The sequence below is a fragment of the Drosophila serrata genome, unplaced genomic scaffold (assembly GCF_035046125.1).
Source record: "Drosophila serrata isolate PLE 108 unplaced genomic scaffold, ASM3504612v1 contig_382, whole genome shotgun sequence".
Taxonomy (NCBI): Eukaryota; Metazoa; Arthropoda; class Insecta; order Diptera; family Drosophilidae; genus Drosophila; species Drosophila serrata.
In genome coordinates this window covers 7,067,064-7,082,761 of record NW_028257280.1, presented here as the reverse complement: position 1 = coordinate 7,082,761, position 15,698 = coordinate 7,067,064, and the positions used below count along the sequence as shown (strand labels likewise).

General features: G+C 39.0%; 2 protein-coding genes and 3 non-coding genes across 6 annotated transcripts in view; 1 reads left to right on the top strand and 4 right to left on the bottom strand.

The window, feature by feature from the left end:
- Positions 1–6,089, top strand: part of REPTOR (repressed by TOR) — a 28,471-nt gene extending 22,382 nt beyond the window's left edge. For both annotated transcript variants that reach the window (XM_020953054.2, XM_086840779.1), the window contains exons 3-6: positions 196–2,408; positions 2,471–2,726; positions 2,790–2,915; positions 2,983–6,089. In XM_020953054.2, the coding sequence (XP_020808713.2) occupies positions 324–2,408; positions 2,471–2,726; positions 2,790–2,915; positions 2,983–3,092 (2,577 nt within the window). In that variant the 5' untranslated portion in view covers positions 196–323 and the 3' untranslated portion in view covers positions 3,093–6,089. The remainder of the gene's footprint in view (positions 1–195; positions 2,409–2,470; positions 2,727–2,789; positions 2,916–2,982) is intronic.
- Positions 6,090–6,132: 43 nt separating this feature from the next.
- Positions 6,133–6,239, bottom strand: LOC147642597 (U6 spliceosomal RNA). The gene has a single exon (XR_015273497.1). It is a non-coding gene; the product is annotated as a U6 spliceosomal RNA (small nuclear RNA).
- Positions 6,240–6,781: 542 nt separating this feature from the next.
- LOC147642596 (U6 spliceosomal RNA) lies at positions 6,782–6,888 on the bottom strand. The gene has a single exon (XR_015273496.1). It is a non-coding gene; the product is annotated as a U6 spliceosomal RNA (small nuclear RNA).
- Positions 6,889–7,143: 255 nt separating this feature from the next.
- Positions 7,144–15,638, bottom strand: Esyt2 (extended synaptotagmin-like protein 2). Its single transcript, XM_086840778.1, has 11 exons — positions 15,496–15,638; positions 14,768–14,863; positions 12,123–12,618; positions 11,503–12,054; positions 11,271–11,441; positions 9,396–9,481; positions 9,084–9,132; positions 8,840–9,016; positions 8,349–8,780; positions 7,788–8,291; positions 7,144–7,489 (listed from the first exon to the last, which is right to left on the bottom strand). Exons 2-11 carry the CDS (start codon positions 14,770–14,772, stop codon positions 7,400–7,402), a joined length of 2,562 nt encoding a protein of 853 aa, XP_086696904.1. The 5' UTR covers positions 14,773–14,863; positions 15,496–15,638; the 3' UTR covers positions 7,144–7,399.
- On the bottom strand, positions 7,546–7,652 carry LOC147642595 (U6 spliceosomal RNA). The gene has a single exon (XR_015273494.1). It is a non-coding gene; the product is annotated as a U6 spliceosomal RNA (small nuclear RNA).
- Positions 15,639–15,698: the final 60 nt, after the last annotated feature.

Here is a 15,698-nt window from a genome sequence, read left to right as displayed (position 1 = left end):
AAATAACCATTTAAAGTATGGTTACCATTAGCTAAAGTCTGCTTTTCTTTTTCCCTGTGCATGGGAATGCGAATGTTGGCTGGCGCCAAGGTTGTCTGGGCATAATAAAAGCCATAATATATTCATTTAATTAGTTGCTGTCTCGTTTTACACTACAACTAGAGTCTGATTCGATATTTCTTGATATTATTGCAGATACTACAAGTGAAGTGAGCGCCGGGCCTTGGTGCCCCCCCCCCATTTGGAAGCTGTAGAAGAAGTAGGAGCAGGAGCAGGAGCTACTATCCTAGAGAAAAAGCGGGATTTGCCCGCAAATAAATACAATGACAGAGAATCAGCTGTATCCCATGTCATCGGAATTCTTTGACACAGGCTCCAACAGCAGCAGCAACGCACTCAAATACGATCTGTATTCGCTGGGCTCCAGTGTTGTGGGTGCGGCCCTGCCCACGTTGACCATCAACACGGGCTATGGCATTGGGAGTAATAGCACCAGCAACAGTAATAACAATAGCAACAACACTAACACTAACAACAACAACAGCAGCAGCTTAAGCGGCAGCAGCAGCAGCAGCAACTGCTCCACGAGCACCACAAACACCTGTAACGTAATGCTAAGTACAACGGCCATAACAATACCACGCAGCAGCAACCACAACCAGAGCCATCATCATCCGTATCAGCAGCCGGATCTGCAGACGCCACGCCATCATCCCAGTCCTATACACACATTGCCCAGCATGACCCATCAACAGCAACACCATCAGCAGCAACAGCAACAGCAGCAGCAGCAGCAGCAGCAGCAACAACAGCAGCAGCAACAGCAGCAGCAGCAACAACAGCAGCAGCAACAGCAGCAGGAGCAACTGCAGCATTCGCATTTGACACTGGGAGAGCTCTCGGACTTTGGTCTGGACGCCCTGGACGCAGCTTCCCTGTCGCCCACTCTGCTGCAGGATGTAAGCCTCAGTGCTGCTTCTCCATTAAGCACTGGGCTCTACAATGGCAACACCAGTGGAGCGGGCAGCAGCAATGGCGTGTCCGGTTCTGGAGGCGGTGGTCTCGCTGGCGGCTACTTTACCCCCGACATGAGCCATACCCTCAGTCTCAATGTCAGCGAGCATGCCCTGCTCCAGGACACTGTCAGCCAGAATGAGTTCTACGAGATGACGCCCAATTCGAATGCCATGTGGAGTGATATCAGCAGTGCCATTATCCATACCAAACACGAGCCATTCAGCCTGGACGATGACTATATCTTTCCCAACGACAAGGCCGAGATCCAAGCGGCCGATCTGTCTGATCTTAATGGTGGTGACTTTCTGGATGTCATTGGAAACATTGAGGATTTCTTGCCACAGACCACAGTCTCTCAAAGTGTCAATTTCCTGCTGTCGCCGCAGGCTCCGGGACAGGATTCGCTGGTGGCGCCACCCATGGAGCTGCTTCAGCAGCAGCAACAACAACAGCAGCAGCAGCAGCAACAGAATCAACAACAGCTGCAGGTTGGCAGCTTGCCCCAGTTGCAGACACTGCTCACGCTCACCCAGCAGCAGCAACAACAGTCGAACAGTTCCTCCACTAGTCCGTATGAGATCTATCACAGTACACCCCAGAAGCCGCAGCAGCAGCAGCAGCTCTCGGCCAGCTTCTCGCCCGGCAGTCAGGCTTCCCAGTCGCCACTGACCCCACCGCCACCACCGCATGCCAATCGTCCCCAGTACCAGATGGTGAAGTCACGCAACATGCAGGAGTTGATCAAGAAGGGATTTGCCATGTCCTCGCCACCGGAACGCTCAATTCTCAGTCAATCCGCTGCTCTGAGTCCTGGTGGAAGCAGCGGTTTCGGCAGTTCCGCCTCTGGAAATAGCACCGCTGCCAGTAATCAGACCCCGGGATCAGCCGTGCGCAAGTCCTTTGGCTACCAGAGTGCCGTGGAGAGCTCCCAGCTGAGCCGGCTGAGCTCATCGGCGCCCACTCACCTGGGTTTGGAACACATCTGGATGCGTCGGGAGCCGAGACAGCATTTACTCTCCACTGGCTCGCTGGCCGAGGCCGAGAGCTTCTCCTCTCTGAGCACGGGAAGTGTTCTCTCCCCGGATGGCATTGACTTCTCGCAGGACGATGATGATGACAATTCGAGTGAGAATAGTGACAACTATGATGACTTTAGCAGTGACAATGGGCTATCTGGGGATGAGGATGACACGCGCACCTCAACACCAAATCAGTTGTCCAGTAGCAAGGGCAAGGAGCGTTTCTTCTGGCAGTACAATGTCCAGGCCAAGGGACCCAAAGGCAAGAGATTGGTCTTCCAGTCGAAGCTTGAGGATCCGCATGTGCTGAACGAGGTGACGGATCCCGTCTTTAGTCCCACCTGCTCCGTCAGGGGCATTAAAGTGTATAAGGTAGGAGGAATTTTTACAAAATATTAAACAGTAATTAATTAATTATCTTTATAAATTAACAGCACAGCGGCAAGGCTCGTAAGGGTGATGGCAACGATCTGACCCCCAATGCCCGGAAGCTGCATAACATTGGCAAGGAGCTGGATAAGCTTAGCCGTACCATCAACGATATGACCCCGGTTTCTGAGCTGCCCTTCAATGTGCGTCCCAAGTCGCGAAAGGAGAAGAACAAGCTGGCTTCGCGAGCCTGTCGCCTGAAGAAGAAGGCCCAACATGAGGCTAACAAGATCAAGCTCTATGGCCTTGAAATTGAACACAGTGAGTAAAAATAAATGAATATCCAGTTAGACTTGATATTAATCCGCTTCCCTCCCCTTCCAGAGCGCCTAATCAATGGCATCGCAGAGCTCAAGCAGGCCTTGGCCCTGAAGCATCGCACCAAAACTCTTGGCGAGTCCACCGAGGAGGTGGATCAGCAAATTGCACGCATTTACGCCACCGCCTCGTGTAAGTGATACACAACCTATTTGTGCTTTTCCAAAACCTAATCAAATGCATTTTTCTATTTCTACAGCTGGTATCCGCATTGCGGGCGGTTCAACGGATTTCGTGAACAAAGTGCTGGAGAATATGCGCGGCGGCATGCCAAACGGAGGACTCGAGGAGCTGCGCAAATCATCGTAGACCAAAAACAGAAAATGCAAAGCCAACGAACCGCCCATCAAGATTAGTTTTAACGAGCTTAGACCTATAGAGATGCCCCAGAAAATAGCAGCTGAAGCCGATGCAAGTGAGGGATTGGATTTGGAATGTAATTAGTCGGCGGCCAGCAAATGATTTATTTCACTCGTAGAAATCAATCATGGATGCAGCCATACGGAGATCATCGGGAGAAGCCGATGGAACATGGAACCCTCCTCAAAATACAAAGTTCTGTTACAATGTTCTGCTTGAGTGATATAATAAGGATAACCGAGATATATAACTGTGATTTAATGAGCCTGGGCTTAGTATGTTTTGTATGGCAGGAAATAGAAGGATATACTTTTTTTTGAACACCACAAAAAATACACTAACAAAAACGTAAACAAAAGAAAATGAAAATATTCCTTTTGAAAATGCAACATTAACAAATCGAAATGAAAAGAAACAAAACAAAAACGTAAAGAAAGAGGCAACCACAAAACAAAATAAAACAAAAAACTAAAATTGAAAATGAAAAAATTACAAAAAATACAACATTTTGTTTAGCTTTTAAGATTGTTAAGGAACGAAATGTTAGATGAGAGAGCACGTGAATTTTCGTAGGACTTCGCTACCAGTTTTACCTGCTTAACGAATAAGGAAGGGTAGGGTTTAAATACGTTTGATTTTATTGGAATTACAATATCTGGAATGCTAAAAATCATACATGAATAAGTTATATACAACTGCGATTTATCTGTTTAAGTTTTCAACGCTATATACATACATATATATAAATATTAATTCTGTATAATTTGGTTCAATGTTTTAGTCTTAGGTTTTTACGTCTAACTCAATGTGGAGAAGAGAGCTTTTATATTGAACGTATATGCATATGTACCCACATATTACACTTATCGGTAATGCTTATTGTTTTGATTCACATCTAATATATATACACATATGGTCCTAGGTTGTTCTTAAGTTTTCCATTTTGTTAAAGGAAGTTTGATTGTTTCGCAATGAGAATGAGAATGTTTTGCGAGACTCGATTAATTTAACTATATACTATATATAACTATCTATATATACATGCGTGGTGATATAATTTTAATTTTCTGTTTATGCTTTTATTTCTTTATTGTAACTTTAGGTTTGATTCATGCTTGAACTCTATAACTGAGAATGAAGTAGTTTTAAGTTTTTATATTACCCATACGATTTGCATATGAAATACCTTCAATATAAATCATAATTTATTAATTTCTAGGCACACATGAAAACACTTTCAAGGCTTCAGTTATAATATCCTTTTCACTTGCGGGCTACTCCAAAATTTATTTTGATAAAAATATAAGAAACGAAAAAAAAAAAACAAAAAAACGTAATACTTTTTTGAGTTTTATTCTAATTTGCATTATCGAAATGAATATATTTGCTCTGCTTCGATGCTAATTTTGTGATATTGTATTCAAATTTTCTTTTTTGTGCGGTTTTTTTTTTTAAGTGGGACACGGGATTATCCTCTTTTTGGGTTCTTGTTTCCATTATCTATTTGTAGCCTTTCTTACTGCTATTTGTTGCTTAACGTGTTGTGTTCAATCGATATCAAAAGAATTAACTTTCGGAGGGTAAAAATCTAACTAACATTCTAACTGATGGGAAACAGAAACAGATCGAGAATGAGAACGAAAATACAAATTACAAGTGATTCAAGTTAAAAACTTAGAACTTAGGTACTCGTATCACTCGTATCACAGCGATGAACACGTGGACATAACAAATTGTAGTTGTTAAATCTAGGCTTAAACAAGTGTAAAAGTGAAAAAGAAACTAATTGAGCGCACATAAGTTATAAATCAAAAACACAAAATTGGCCATCAGTTTTAGGGTTTTCAAATTCATGTATTTGGGAGCTTAAACCTCATTGCATAAGTGATAAGAATTCAAAATTACAATTTAGAAATTTAACTAAAATGCGAAGGGCACATACACTCACCCACATATATACACGGACACACACACACAAAGTACAAGCGCAAGCAAAAATACAAAAAATATGTATGTACTATAAATATGCATATATCATATTTAAGTCAGAGTTGCTTAGGATTTAGGTTCAGCTTTGTGTCAAAAGTACAGAGTAAAAAGCAAAACAGAATTCAAGGCGAAGCAGCATTGAAATAAGCACGACAGTTCCTCAGTGTTTAATATTGTGTAATTAACATATTAAATATATATATTTAATACAAACAATTTATACCTAAATGTTACGGTTATTGTAAATGTGTGTGCTTTATATAAATGTGCTTCAGAGAAACCAACTTTTATATACATAATAACGAAACTAAGCAAACTACCTCAAGAAAACACGCTGGAAAAGGAAATACGAAGTTCAAGTTTCATATTCGACAATGTAACGAAAAACAACAAATTTGGAATGTAACTATTATTTATATACGAGTACATTTTGAAAAACCAAGAGCCTGATTCATGTGTCCATTTAAAGCATATAAATATCTATATTAATAACAATGCATAATTATGTATTTTCAAATTATTTAAAATTAGGTATGATACGATCTAAAAATACAAAAAATAAAAATTAAAATTCAAGCTAGTTAGTTCTTCGGCCATCCGAAAAGATAATGCACTTGATCCAGTCTCAAGAGAGAGATTTAGTTCCAGAAACCTTGGCCAAGTGCATTACCAGAACCAAAAATGGAAAAAATACAAATTTATTTGAACAATATATAATAATACAAGTGAATATGAATAAACAATTATAAAAGAAACAACTGTGTTGAAAATTTCAAATTTTGTATGCATATACGCATTAAGCAAAAGTTAAAGGAAAGTGAAACATAACAATTATGTCTAAATAAACACGTCAGATGTATGTACAACGTCAAGAAGAAAACAATTGTCTATATTATGAAATACATACCAAATTGAATACATATTGAAGAAATATAATAAACAATGGCGAAAGCAGAACATTCGAGTTTACTTTTCACCTCTTCCAATTTCAGGTAGGCAAAAAAATGTGGAACGCTTCACGATTTTGCGTGTCATCCTTGCGCAGGGGCCATGCTAATCTTCTCTGTATCGTTCCAATTTTAGTATATGTTCTGCCGAAGCAAGAACGAAGTTCAAGGTGAAAATTCGCTATTTATATGAACACGCAGCGGAAAACGGACTTGTGAATTATAAGAGGTAGTGCGGTGATGGTAAAGCGCCCTCTGGTTTTGGATTTAGTAATTTTACATTGCTCTGTAAATGTCGTTTATTTGTACATGACATGTAAAAATTGTTTTGGCCCTTCTTTATTTTAATTAATTATTAAATTTATTAACAGTTATCAATGTCTTCGTAAATATTTCTGTTTCTCGTGATAACTGTAGAAATAACAAAATAATAGGTATATATTTCATACTTCAAAAATGTTTATCCTTATTAATTTAGTGTGAATATATCCATATTAATTAAAATCAGTATTTCAGATGAATTTATTGCATAAATTAATTTAAGTAAAAATATTATAGAAGGTGGACCCAGAAAATCCATTAACACTCTATTCGGCTTTGACCAAAATGAGCAGTATATCAAATATGCTCATATATATTTTACCTACAAATTAAATATGAATTTCAAAATGATAAATATATTTTCATATTCAGGTATGACAAAAAAATGTGGAACGCTTCACGATTTTGCGTGTCATCCTTGCGCAGGGGCCATGCTAATCTTCTCTGTATCGTTCCAATTTTAGTATATGTTCTGCCGAAGCAAGAACGAAGTTCTTAAGAGATTTTCCCTATATATACTTAGCTCAAGCAGAAAACGCAATTGAGAATCATAAGGATGTGCCAGGAATTGCGAAATACATATGTATATCCCTCAATTTAAAATTGTTCTCCTTAGCTAAGTAGACTGGCGCTGTATTCTCTCATTTTCATAAAAAATACTAAATATAAATTTGAAATTGAATCCATTCTTTTATACATTTTTTTTACAACTTAAAATAATTAAAATTAAAAATCCGTTTCAATTTTGTTGAAAACACAGTTCATTTTATTCGACTATAATAAGTTGATAGTTTAAAATATAAGAGGCACGACTAAGAGAGTTTTGTTTGGGGTTTTGGTTAGGGGTTTTAAAGACCAACCAAAGCTATACCAAATAAATTATACACATACCAAATACAAAAGACTTTAAGTGCGATTGGTAAAAAAGTGTTAAGTTGTTCTCGAGTTGATTGTGCTTTAATGAGACTCTGACTTCGCATTTGTAATCCTTCGATTTTCTCACTCGTGTCGCATTTCAGGCTGCAAGTCGAACCAGGAATTCAAGCCAGACTGTGTGGTAATCTCAGCATCATCCAGAGGTATTTTTAGCTACAAAAGAAATTAAATAAAAATTAAATATATATTATGAAAGGTGGGAACAGCAAAAAAATGTGGAACGCTTCACGATTTTGCGTGTCATCCTTGCGCAGGGGCCATGCTAATCTTCTCTGTATCGTTCCAATTTTAGTATATGTTCTGCCGAAGCAAGAACGAAGTTCTACGTATATGTTACCCTATTTATATTGCACTCTGGCGGAAAATGGACTTGAGAATCATAAGAACGCGACTGGTTGCTCTCTCCCTGAGTTTGGGGTGTTTTTCCAGGATTTAGGGTAGGTATACTCACCATTCCAATGATGGGACTGCCGCCGGATAGGAAACCCTTCTGCGTGCAGACCGTCACCTCGAGTTCCGTCTGCCTGAGCTCAGCAATGGAAATCAGGTACTCAAAGGAGGCATCGTAAACGGGATTGCAATTATCCTTAATCACACCCGTCTTGCGCTTGGATTCCTTGCTGCGACCAGGCAGCAGGTATAGTTTCACATAAGGATCAGGGATGTTACTGGGATCGCGCAAGGGAATCTTCATGATCTTGTGAATGGTCACATCAAGTTTCTGTCGCTGGGCACTATAGCGGATCGAGAGCTGGATGCGTCCCAGGTTATGTTCACCGGCGGACGAGGTAGAGTCGGGAAAGCGGTGGGTCAGCACAGAGGCAGCCAGCTCACTAATTGGCTTCTCACTGGAAGTGGAGGCGGAAAGAGCCGGAGAGATTTTCACTGCCACCGCTGGATCCTCTTCGCTGATGGGAGACTCGGCAGAGAGACGTTTGCTGGGTGCCTGAGGATCCTAAAGGAAAATAGACTATTAATATTTTCTTTAATGGGTTTATGATTAGTGACCCACTTTAAATGTAGGAGGTGCCACCACAGCCACCTCTGGTGTCTTTACAGAACTGCTACGCGTGATGGCTGCCACTTGTTCCAAGGCATCCGATTCCTTGTCAATCTCACCAGGCTTCAGAATTCTTAGTGAGAGTGACATGTAGAGCTTGGATTCTGGTCCGGATTTCTGCAACTGGAATGGCTGCTGAATCACCTCCATGTTGAACTGCTTGAGCAAGGTGCTCAGCGTATAGGTGTATTGACCAATGTCATTTCCGGTCTTCTGGTCATAGATCTTGATAATTAGACTCTCATTATCCGGATTGCTGACCAGGAAGGTGAAACCCTGCTCCCAAACCGGGGAATCATCGCGCATTATCATGGCCGTCTGTTGCTTCTGTTTGTTGACGCTGCATACCAGGTAGGGATCGGGTTTAGAGCTGGAACGTGCTTGCTACAAAGGGATATGGATATTTATTTTATTAATATTATAATAATAACATTTAAACTTACTTTCAAGTGCCTGGCAGAGTCAATGAAGACGCTTAGGACCGCTGAGCTCATGGAGGTCACACGAAGGAGCTGCGTTTCCAAAAGGATCTGTTGCAGATCATTGGGATCAGCGGTGAGTTTGTACCATTGCAAACGGACATGGAGGAGTCCATGCTTGGCATCTTCCAAGGTAAGCCACTGGAGGAGAAAATATTAATAATTTATTTTAGAGTTCATTGAGTTTCAAGCGAATTGATTTACTCACACTATCCACGACACCCTTTTTGATCACGCTGGCAATGTCGATGCTGGCTCTGTTTTTCATAGAACATTAAATGTAATTAGTTAAATGAAAAATTAATATAATTTTATAATAAAAAAACAATAAGTAATTGGTTAACTTTATAGCAGGGTCATGGGTCAGGGAGCCTCTGCCAAATCAAGCTGTTTTGGAGGTCTTTTTCTAGATCGTTCGTGTACAGAGTTTCTTGGATAAAAAAGTGTAAAATCTGTTCTTGGGTGCTCGATCATATTGAATCTATCAATCAATCAATGAATCAATCAATGGTTGCCTAACCTGCCAAGCGACTCATCATCACTAGTACGGTCCCAGTCAAAGAGTCTAAGCACGAGTATCGCATGCTGCGAGACCTCGACCACGGCCTTTACAGGGTATGTAATTATTCCAATCATCGTTCGAACCAAAAGCGAAGGTAGAAAGAGTATTTTCGCATTAATTAGTGGGTTAATTCCAGCGCAAATCTAAAAACTCTACGGACTCAATTAAAGGTAGTTATTTACAGGTTCTCAAGCTAACTACGGTTTGGTCAATTGGCATGCATTCTGGTGGTTCTTTATTTATTTATTTATTTATTATTATATTTTGTGTGTCTCTGTGGTTCAAGGTGCTCCAGCATTGGCTTGTGTTCAAAAATCAGTGTGTCATGCAATTGGGTTCTCAGGGGTCAATTAGTAGCAAAAGTCAGTTCTGTGAGTGCGTTGAGGATATCTTGGATACTACGGTTTACAGAGAAATATGTAGAGATTTTTATAATCGAAAAAGATAGGAAATTGTAAGTAAATTGGTAGGTAAAATAATATAACTATTTAAAACAATTATATTTTAATATTTTTAAATATAAATTTAATTTGTATTATGTGTTCGAATTTTTTATTATAGTTAGAAAAATTCAAATTCATTTGAATAAGCCATAAAGAGTCATTAGGTCATATAATTATAAAGTGTAGACAAGAATAACAATAAGTTATTATTACTAAAAAATGTTAAGTAAATATATATTAATATATATTGAAATGTAGCAACTTTTACCATACTAATTTATTTTAATCAACAATCAATAGTAATTAAAAATCCAAACGTGACAGATTTCTACAAAAAGCCGTTTAATTAGCCAAGTTAAATCCTTCTAAAATCCAATCAAATATTCATTAGCAAAATCTAGAATTTATTTGAAAATCGAATCAATTAAATTGGGTCACATCTGTGAGCTTTCCCCCCACAATTTTCTCAAACGGAAACCAAGCATCAATGGATATCTCATCACACCGAGGTGTTGTTGTTCACGCAAGTGCTTGTTAGTAAATTCATTCAGAACATAAATAAAAGTCAAGAAATTCTAAAAGAAAAATAAATAAAAAATAAACAGAGAACAAACTAACAAATTGTGAATGCAATTTCATGCTGCAATACAACCTGCCCAATACATCATCGCTCTGTACACCTGGCATTGTCTGATCATAGTCCCACAAAGAAAACCCAATATAGTGGCCTATGGTGGTAAAAATACACGCCTAGAAGAACAAATGTGTGGTGTTTTGGGTGGTAGAAAATATATATAGAGATAGAGAGAGAGAGAGAGTTATATAGAGCAGAGCGCAAAAGGAACAGTAACTGAACAGAGTCGAGTATATAGTTTATCCTTTTCGATTCATGCAAAAGGACTTTCAGTTCAATCAACAAACATTACTCACACGACGCGTCGCAAAGTGTAATGTGGGGTTTTGTAGGTGGTGCAGGTTGGGTGTGTTTTTTTTTTAACAAAAAAATAAAACCAAAAATGATAAATGAAAATATTTTGCTTACCTGCCAAGGTTCTCATCTTTCTTGGAATCATCCGAATCCTTCAATTGTATCTCAACAAATTGACCCATTTCAATAAATACTGTTGCCTGTTGCATTTAGGCGCCAAACAAAGTACGTAAAATCGAGTGATATAAAAGAATGGAAGAAATCAAAATGGAAATAACCAAAAGGCAAAAAAACAACGAGAACTATGCAATAGTATAATTTTTGTGGACTCGTGTTGGGTTTTTGTAGAGCATGCAGAGCAATCGATCGACAACAACAGCAGACTACATTAAGCAAACGCAACAAGCTCTCGGGATTCGGCTTTTGGGGAATCCCCGCAAGCAACCTCCGCAGCATACGCACCTCGCACCAGTAATCCCATTTGGGATTCACATTGTTGTCTATGATCTGGGTCTTGAACTCCTGGGCTCCAACATTAATGATGGCATACGGATCAGACTTGCCCTTACCCAGCACACTGATGTCCTTCTTCATCAGATCCTTGGCCTCCACCACATGGATGCGAAGGATGCCCTGCAAGAATTGAGTATAAAATAAGTAATATTATTTAATTTTGTATATGTATACAACCCACCTCTGGTTCGGGCATCTTCAGAGCCACCGCTGAGACTTCTTCACTCAGGGATATGGGTAGCTTATTGGGCAACACCATCACATTGCCTATTTGCTCCACAATGATCCTTCGCAGCAAATCACTCAGTCCAGGCATATCCATAAAGTCAATTACACCCACCAAATTAAAATCAATATTCGGATTGTTTAGGAAAAAGATCTGTAGACCTCCCACCAGGGGCATTGATCGAATCAAAGGCTTCATCACCACACGAACCCAACCATGAATCTGGAAATCCTTAATGCCACCCTTCATGCCGCCCAAATAGAAGTTAATGTCACAATCACTGGCATAGAACAAATCCAAATCCATAATGATCTCATTCCGATCCACATTCTTGTCATAGATCTTCACTCCACCAATCCGGGGTGGAATCGTGCCCAGAATAATGCGATCAAAACGGAAGCCATTCATTTTGTAATTGGCCAAAGCCAAGGCCACATTGGGCTCAATGGTTTCCTTAACCAAAGTGCGGGCAAAGTGATTGGCATTGGGCCACACTTGTTTGAGAATCTAACAAAATATGAAATATATTACAAAATTTATATAAAGTTTCTTCTTTTCTTTAATTCAAGACCCACCTTATTCAACCACTCGCAACGCTCTACATCTGGAAAGTACACCCATGCTGGCAATTCATCAATTCTGGCCAGGATGACATCCTTTTCAGAGGCCAAGGCCGAAGCCTTCGCTATGTCCCTCTTCTTCTCCGATGTCTTGGCCAACTGGTCACGGGCCACTGACAGAATGACGGGAGCTATTAGCCAGGCCACCGACCAACCCATATAGCCCACCAAATAGATAGAACCCACAATGGCCACCTTCTTGCCCACCGTATAGATGATGGAGAAGATGCTGTTATCATCGCTGGCGGGTTTTGTAACCACTGCAGTTGCCTCCGTGGGTGTTCCATTGCCATTGCCATGACCATTGGCATTGCCAGTTGGCGTGGCTGGTGCCGCCACTGGGGATTCGGTCATTATTTTTTTGGTCTCCACCAGGGGCACAAAGGGTTCGGCCTCAGTGGGATTGGGTGGGTCCACGAACTTAGCCAAGGGCACCGACGTGGTGTTATCGCTAGAAAATATAAATATATACAAATTGTAAATACGAAAATGTATACCAGATATTTCCGATCGTAAAGCTTGCTAAGCGAGTCACAGGCAGCTGATTCATTAGCGTTTGCCGGCTAAGATGCCGGCGTCGAAGCCATCATAATGATGATGTCATACTATTAGCTAGAAAAATGATCTTGGAATGCCTCTCGGGTTCTCTCTGTATATACTATATACACTGTACACAATAACACATCTATGAACACTTCTCGCCCATTTTTGCTGTCGGTTTGTGTTTGGCGTATCTTAATTTCTTTAATAGAGTCTCGCATTGCTCATACGCCGTGTGGGTTGGGTGGGGTAAATTGACACAGTTTTACGATGGTGGTGCTCTCACCTCTCACCACCCACCGCGTTACCTGTTGAGTGGATACACAAAATACATCGCTTTCATTTCCATTAAGGGGTAGCACAACTTTGTTGAGAAGTTTGCTGGCCATAAAAGAAAGAAAGGAAGCTTGAGGGTATTGGATAAGGAATGTATATTCCAAGTTTGTAATGTTGGAATCTAAGATAAAAGTTAAGAGTTCATGGAAATGTGTTCCAGTTTTTGTTTCTGCTATAATTATATAAAAGGAATTTATAACTTTTACTTTTAAACTATATTAAGGCCATAACGCTGACTGAACCCTCATAATTAATTGAGTTATTCACCTATAAACCGCTTGTTTTTAATACTTTTATTTTATAAACTTTTCAAAGTGTATTTATTACGTTTCCCTTAAACTTTTCCTTTATTTCGCCGTCTCTTTTAATTATTCAACGCTTTAGCAGCTGTTGACTTTATTCAAATTTCCCAGAATATTTCTCATTGTTTACCTTTCGTGCTCGCTTTTCTTTCTGTTTTTTCTTGTATTTTTTTATATGTGTTGCGGTGACTTTGGGGACTCATTATAATATAGCCGTAATTTTCTTTTAGCCAGAACAAACACACATTCGCATTTTATGTCTAACCTTGACTTGCATAATCTGCCAAACCAAACTTTCCAAGAGATTTACAACCTCAGCGCTTTACACTTTTTCACGCTTTGTTTGCTGTTAACAACAAAAGGAGAGGGCAGAAATTTTCACAAAGCCAAATTCTTGGAGTGGCTAAAAAGGGCGGGAAGAGGGAGGGAGGATTCCCTCCAGAGAGGGGCGAGGATGACAGCTCCAGTTACGAGCTTTGCTAATTTCGAGAGTTGCCAACATTCAAACTTAACTGTTGCACAGCGAGAAATTTTAGATAATTTCTAAGTTTGTTAAAGTGAAATTATTAAAATTGAGCTTCTTAAAATATTTGTAAATGGATAATCTTGTTAAAAAGTGTGTATATCTATAGAATAATTTATTGGATTAACCTTTTAATTGTGGATATTATTAAAATGAAACTTATTTAATTGTTACTAAATAGATAATCTGGTTAAAAAAATTATTTATTTATATGGATTTATTAAAACTAAACTTGTTTTAATGTTTCTAAATAAATGATATAGTTAAAAGGGTATATATTTATAGGATAATTTAAAGGATTAACTTTATAACTGTCTCTAAACCTGCTGGTAAGGAATTTTAGCTTCAAAGTTATATAGTTTATGATCCCTTGAGCCGTATAATAATATCCAAATTATTTCCAGTGTGACAGTAGGTGGCCCTTGGGGAATTGTTACGTTTTGTTCCGTTCTGAGCTGCTGGGCACCTGTTGCTCTCTTCCCCCCAACCCACCACAACCCCCCTCCCATAATCCACCATAAAAGGCAACCAAAATACATTCCACTTGGAGGGAGCGAGAAACGAGAGTGAGAGTGAGCAGGAGGAGAGGGAGCAAGAGAGACTTAATTCGAGACTGGCTGCCAAAGCTTGTCTGCCTTCAAATGATGGGGAGACTTCCCATTGCCAAGAACTTGAACTTAACATGTTTTTTTTTTCAGCTTTTATTTTTTGTTGTATTTTTTGTTTTGCTCAAATTTTATTTCCTTGGCCGCTCGTTCAGGTTTCTCAGCGATGACGTAGTCGCGGTATATGTATAAATGTTAATGTTGTTACTTTATATGTGCGGAATTTGTTAGTGGAGTGGCAGCCTAAGTAACTGATAAATAAATAAATATAATTTAATTTAATTGTGGCATCACCTCATTGCTTAGATTGCTCCTTTGTTTTCTTGGGGTGTGCGTGTGTGTGTGGAGTGTAGGTTATTTATTTTTGGGTCGGGTTGAATTTATGTGCATCTGAAATAAAGATTCAATGGGGTTATCACTTAAACCGACACATTTGTATAAATAATTAACATATTAAACGTTTAATTTAAACATGCAAAAGATAGATAAAACCATGAATAAATTAAAATTGATTTAATGTTGCACTTTCGCAAATGTTTTATCACATTCCCGTTTTTGTTTTGCATCGCACTTAAATAATATTTATGGTTTTCAACTTTTTTCACTCCTCCATTAATATACAAAATTATTTATATACTTTTTTGAGAATTTCTTTCGTAGTTCAAAATACATTGCTTTCACTCGCTTCCAATTGGAATTATTTAAAAAATATGCATTTGCTTGTACTACATATTTAGATAGCTCGGCGTAGCAAAAATTCCTTTCATCAAAAATTCACATAGAATAACCAAACCGAACGGAAAGCCAAATAAATACATGTATCCGACATTTGCATATATATATATATATATATATATATATATATCTAGAGTGGGGCGATTATAGCTCAGGGCGTTGAGAACGATATTTGTTTATTTTTATCAAGTTCTATATTTTGTATTAAGTACAACATGTTTCCAGTTTTAATAAACAACACATTGGGGTGTTTCGATTACACATAATAATAAACTGATTATACGCACCGAGCACGAAACCGAATTCTCAATAGACTTTTGATTACTACACTCGCTCTGTACTTGTTTTTTTTTCAGTTTCTGGTTACAAAACGGAGCGAACTTTTCACCGACTTTTCATTGTGAGCGGCGTTTTCGAACTAAATTGAATTGAATTCAATTCGCTAAGCATCAGTCTCTAGAAGAAGTCTCCAGCGTTTGGGGTCTTTTGA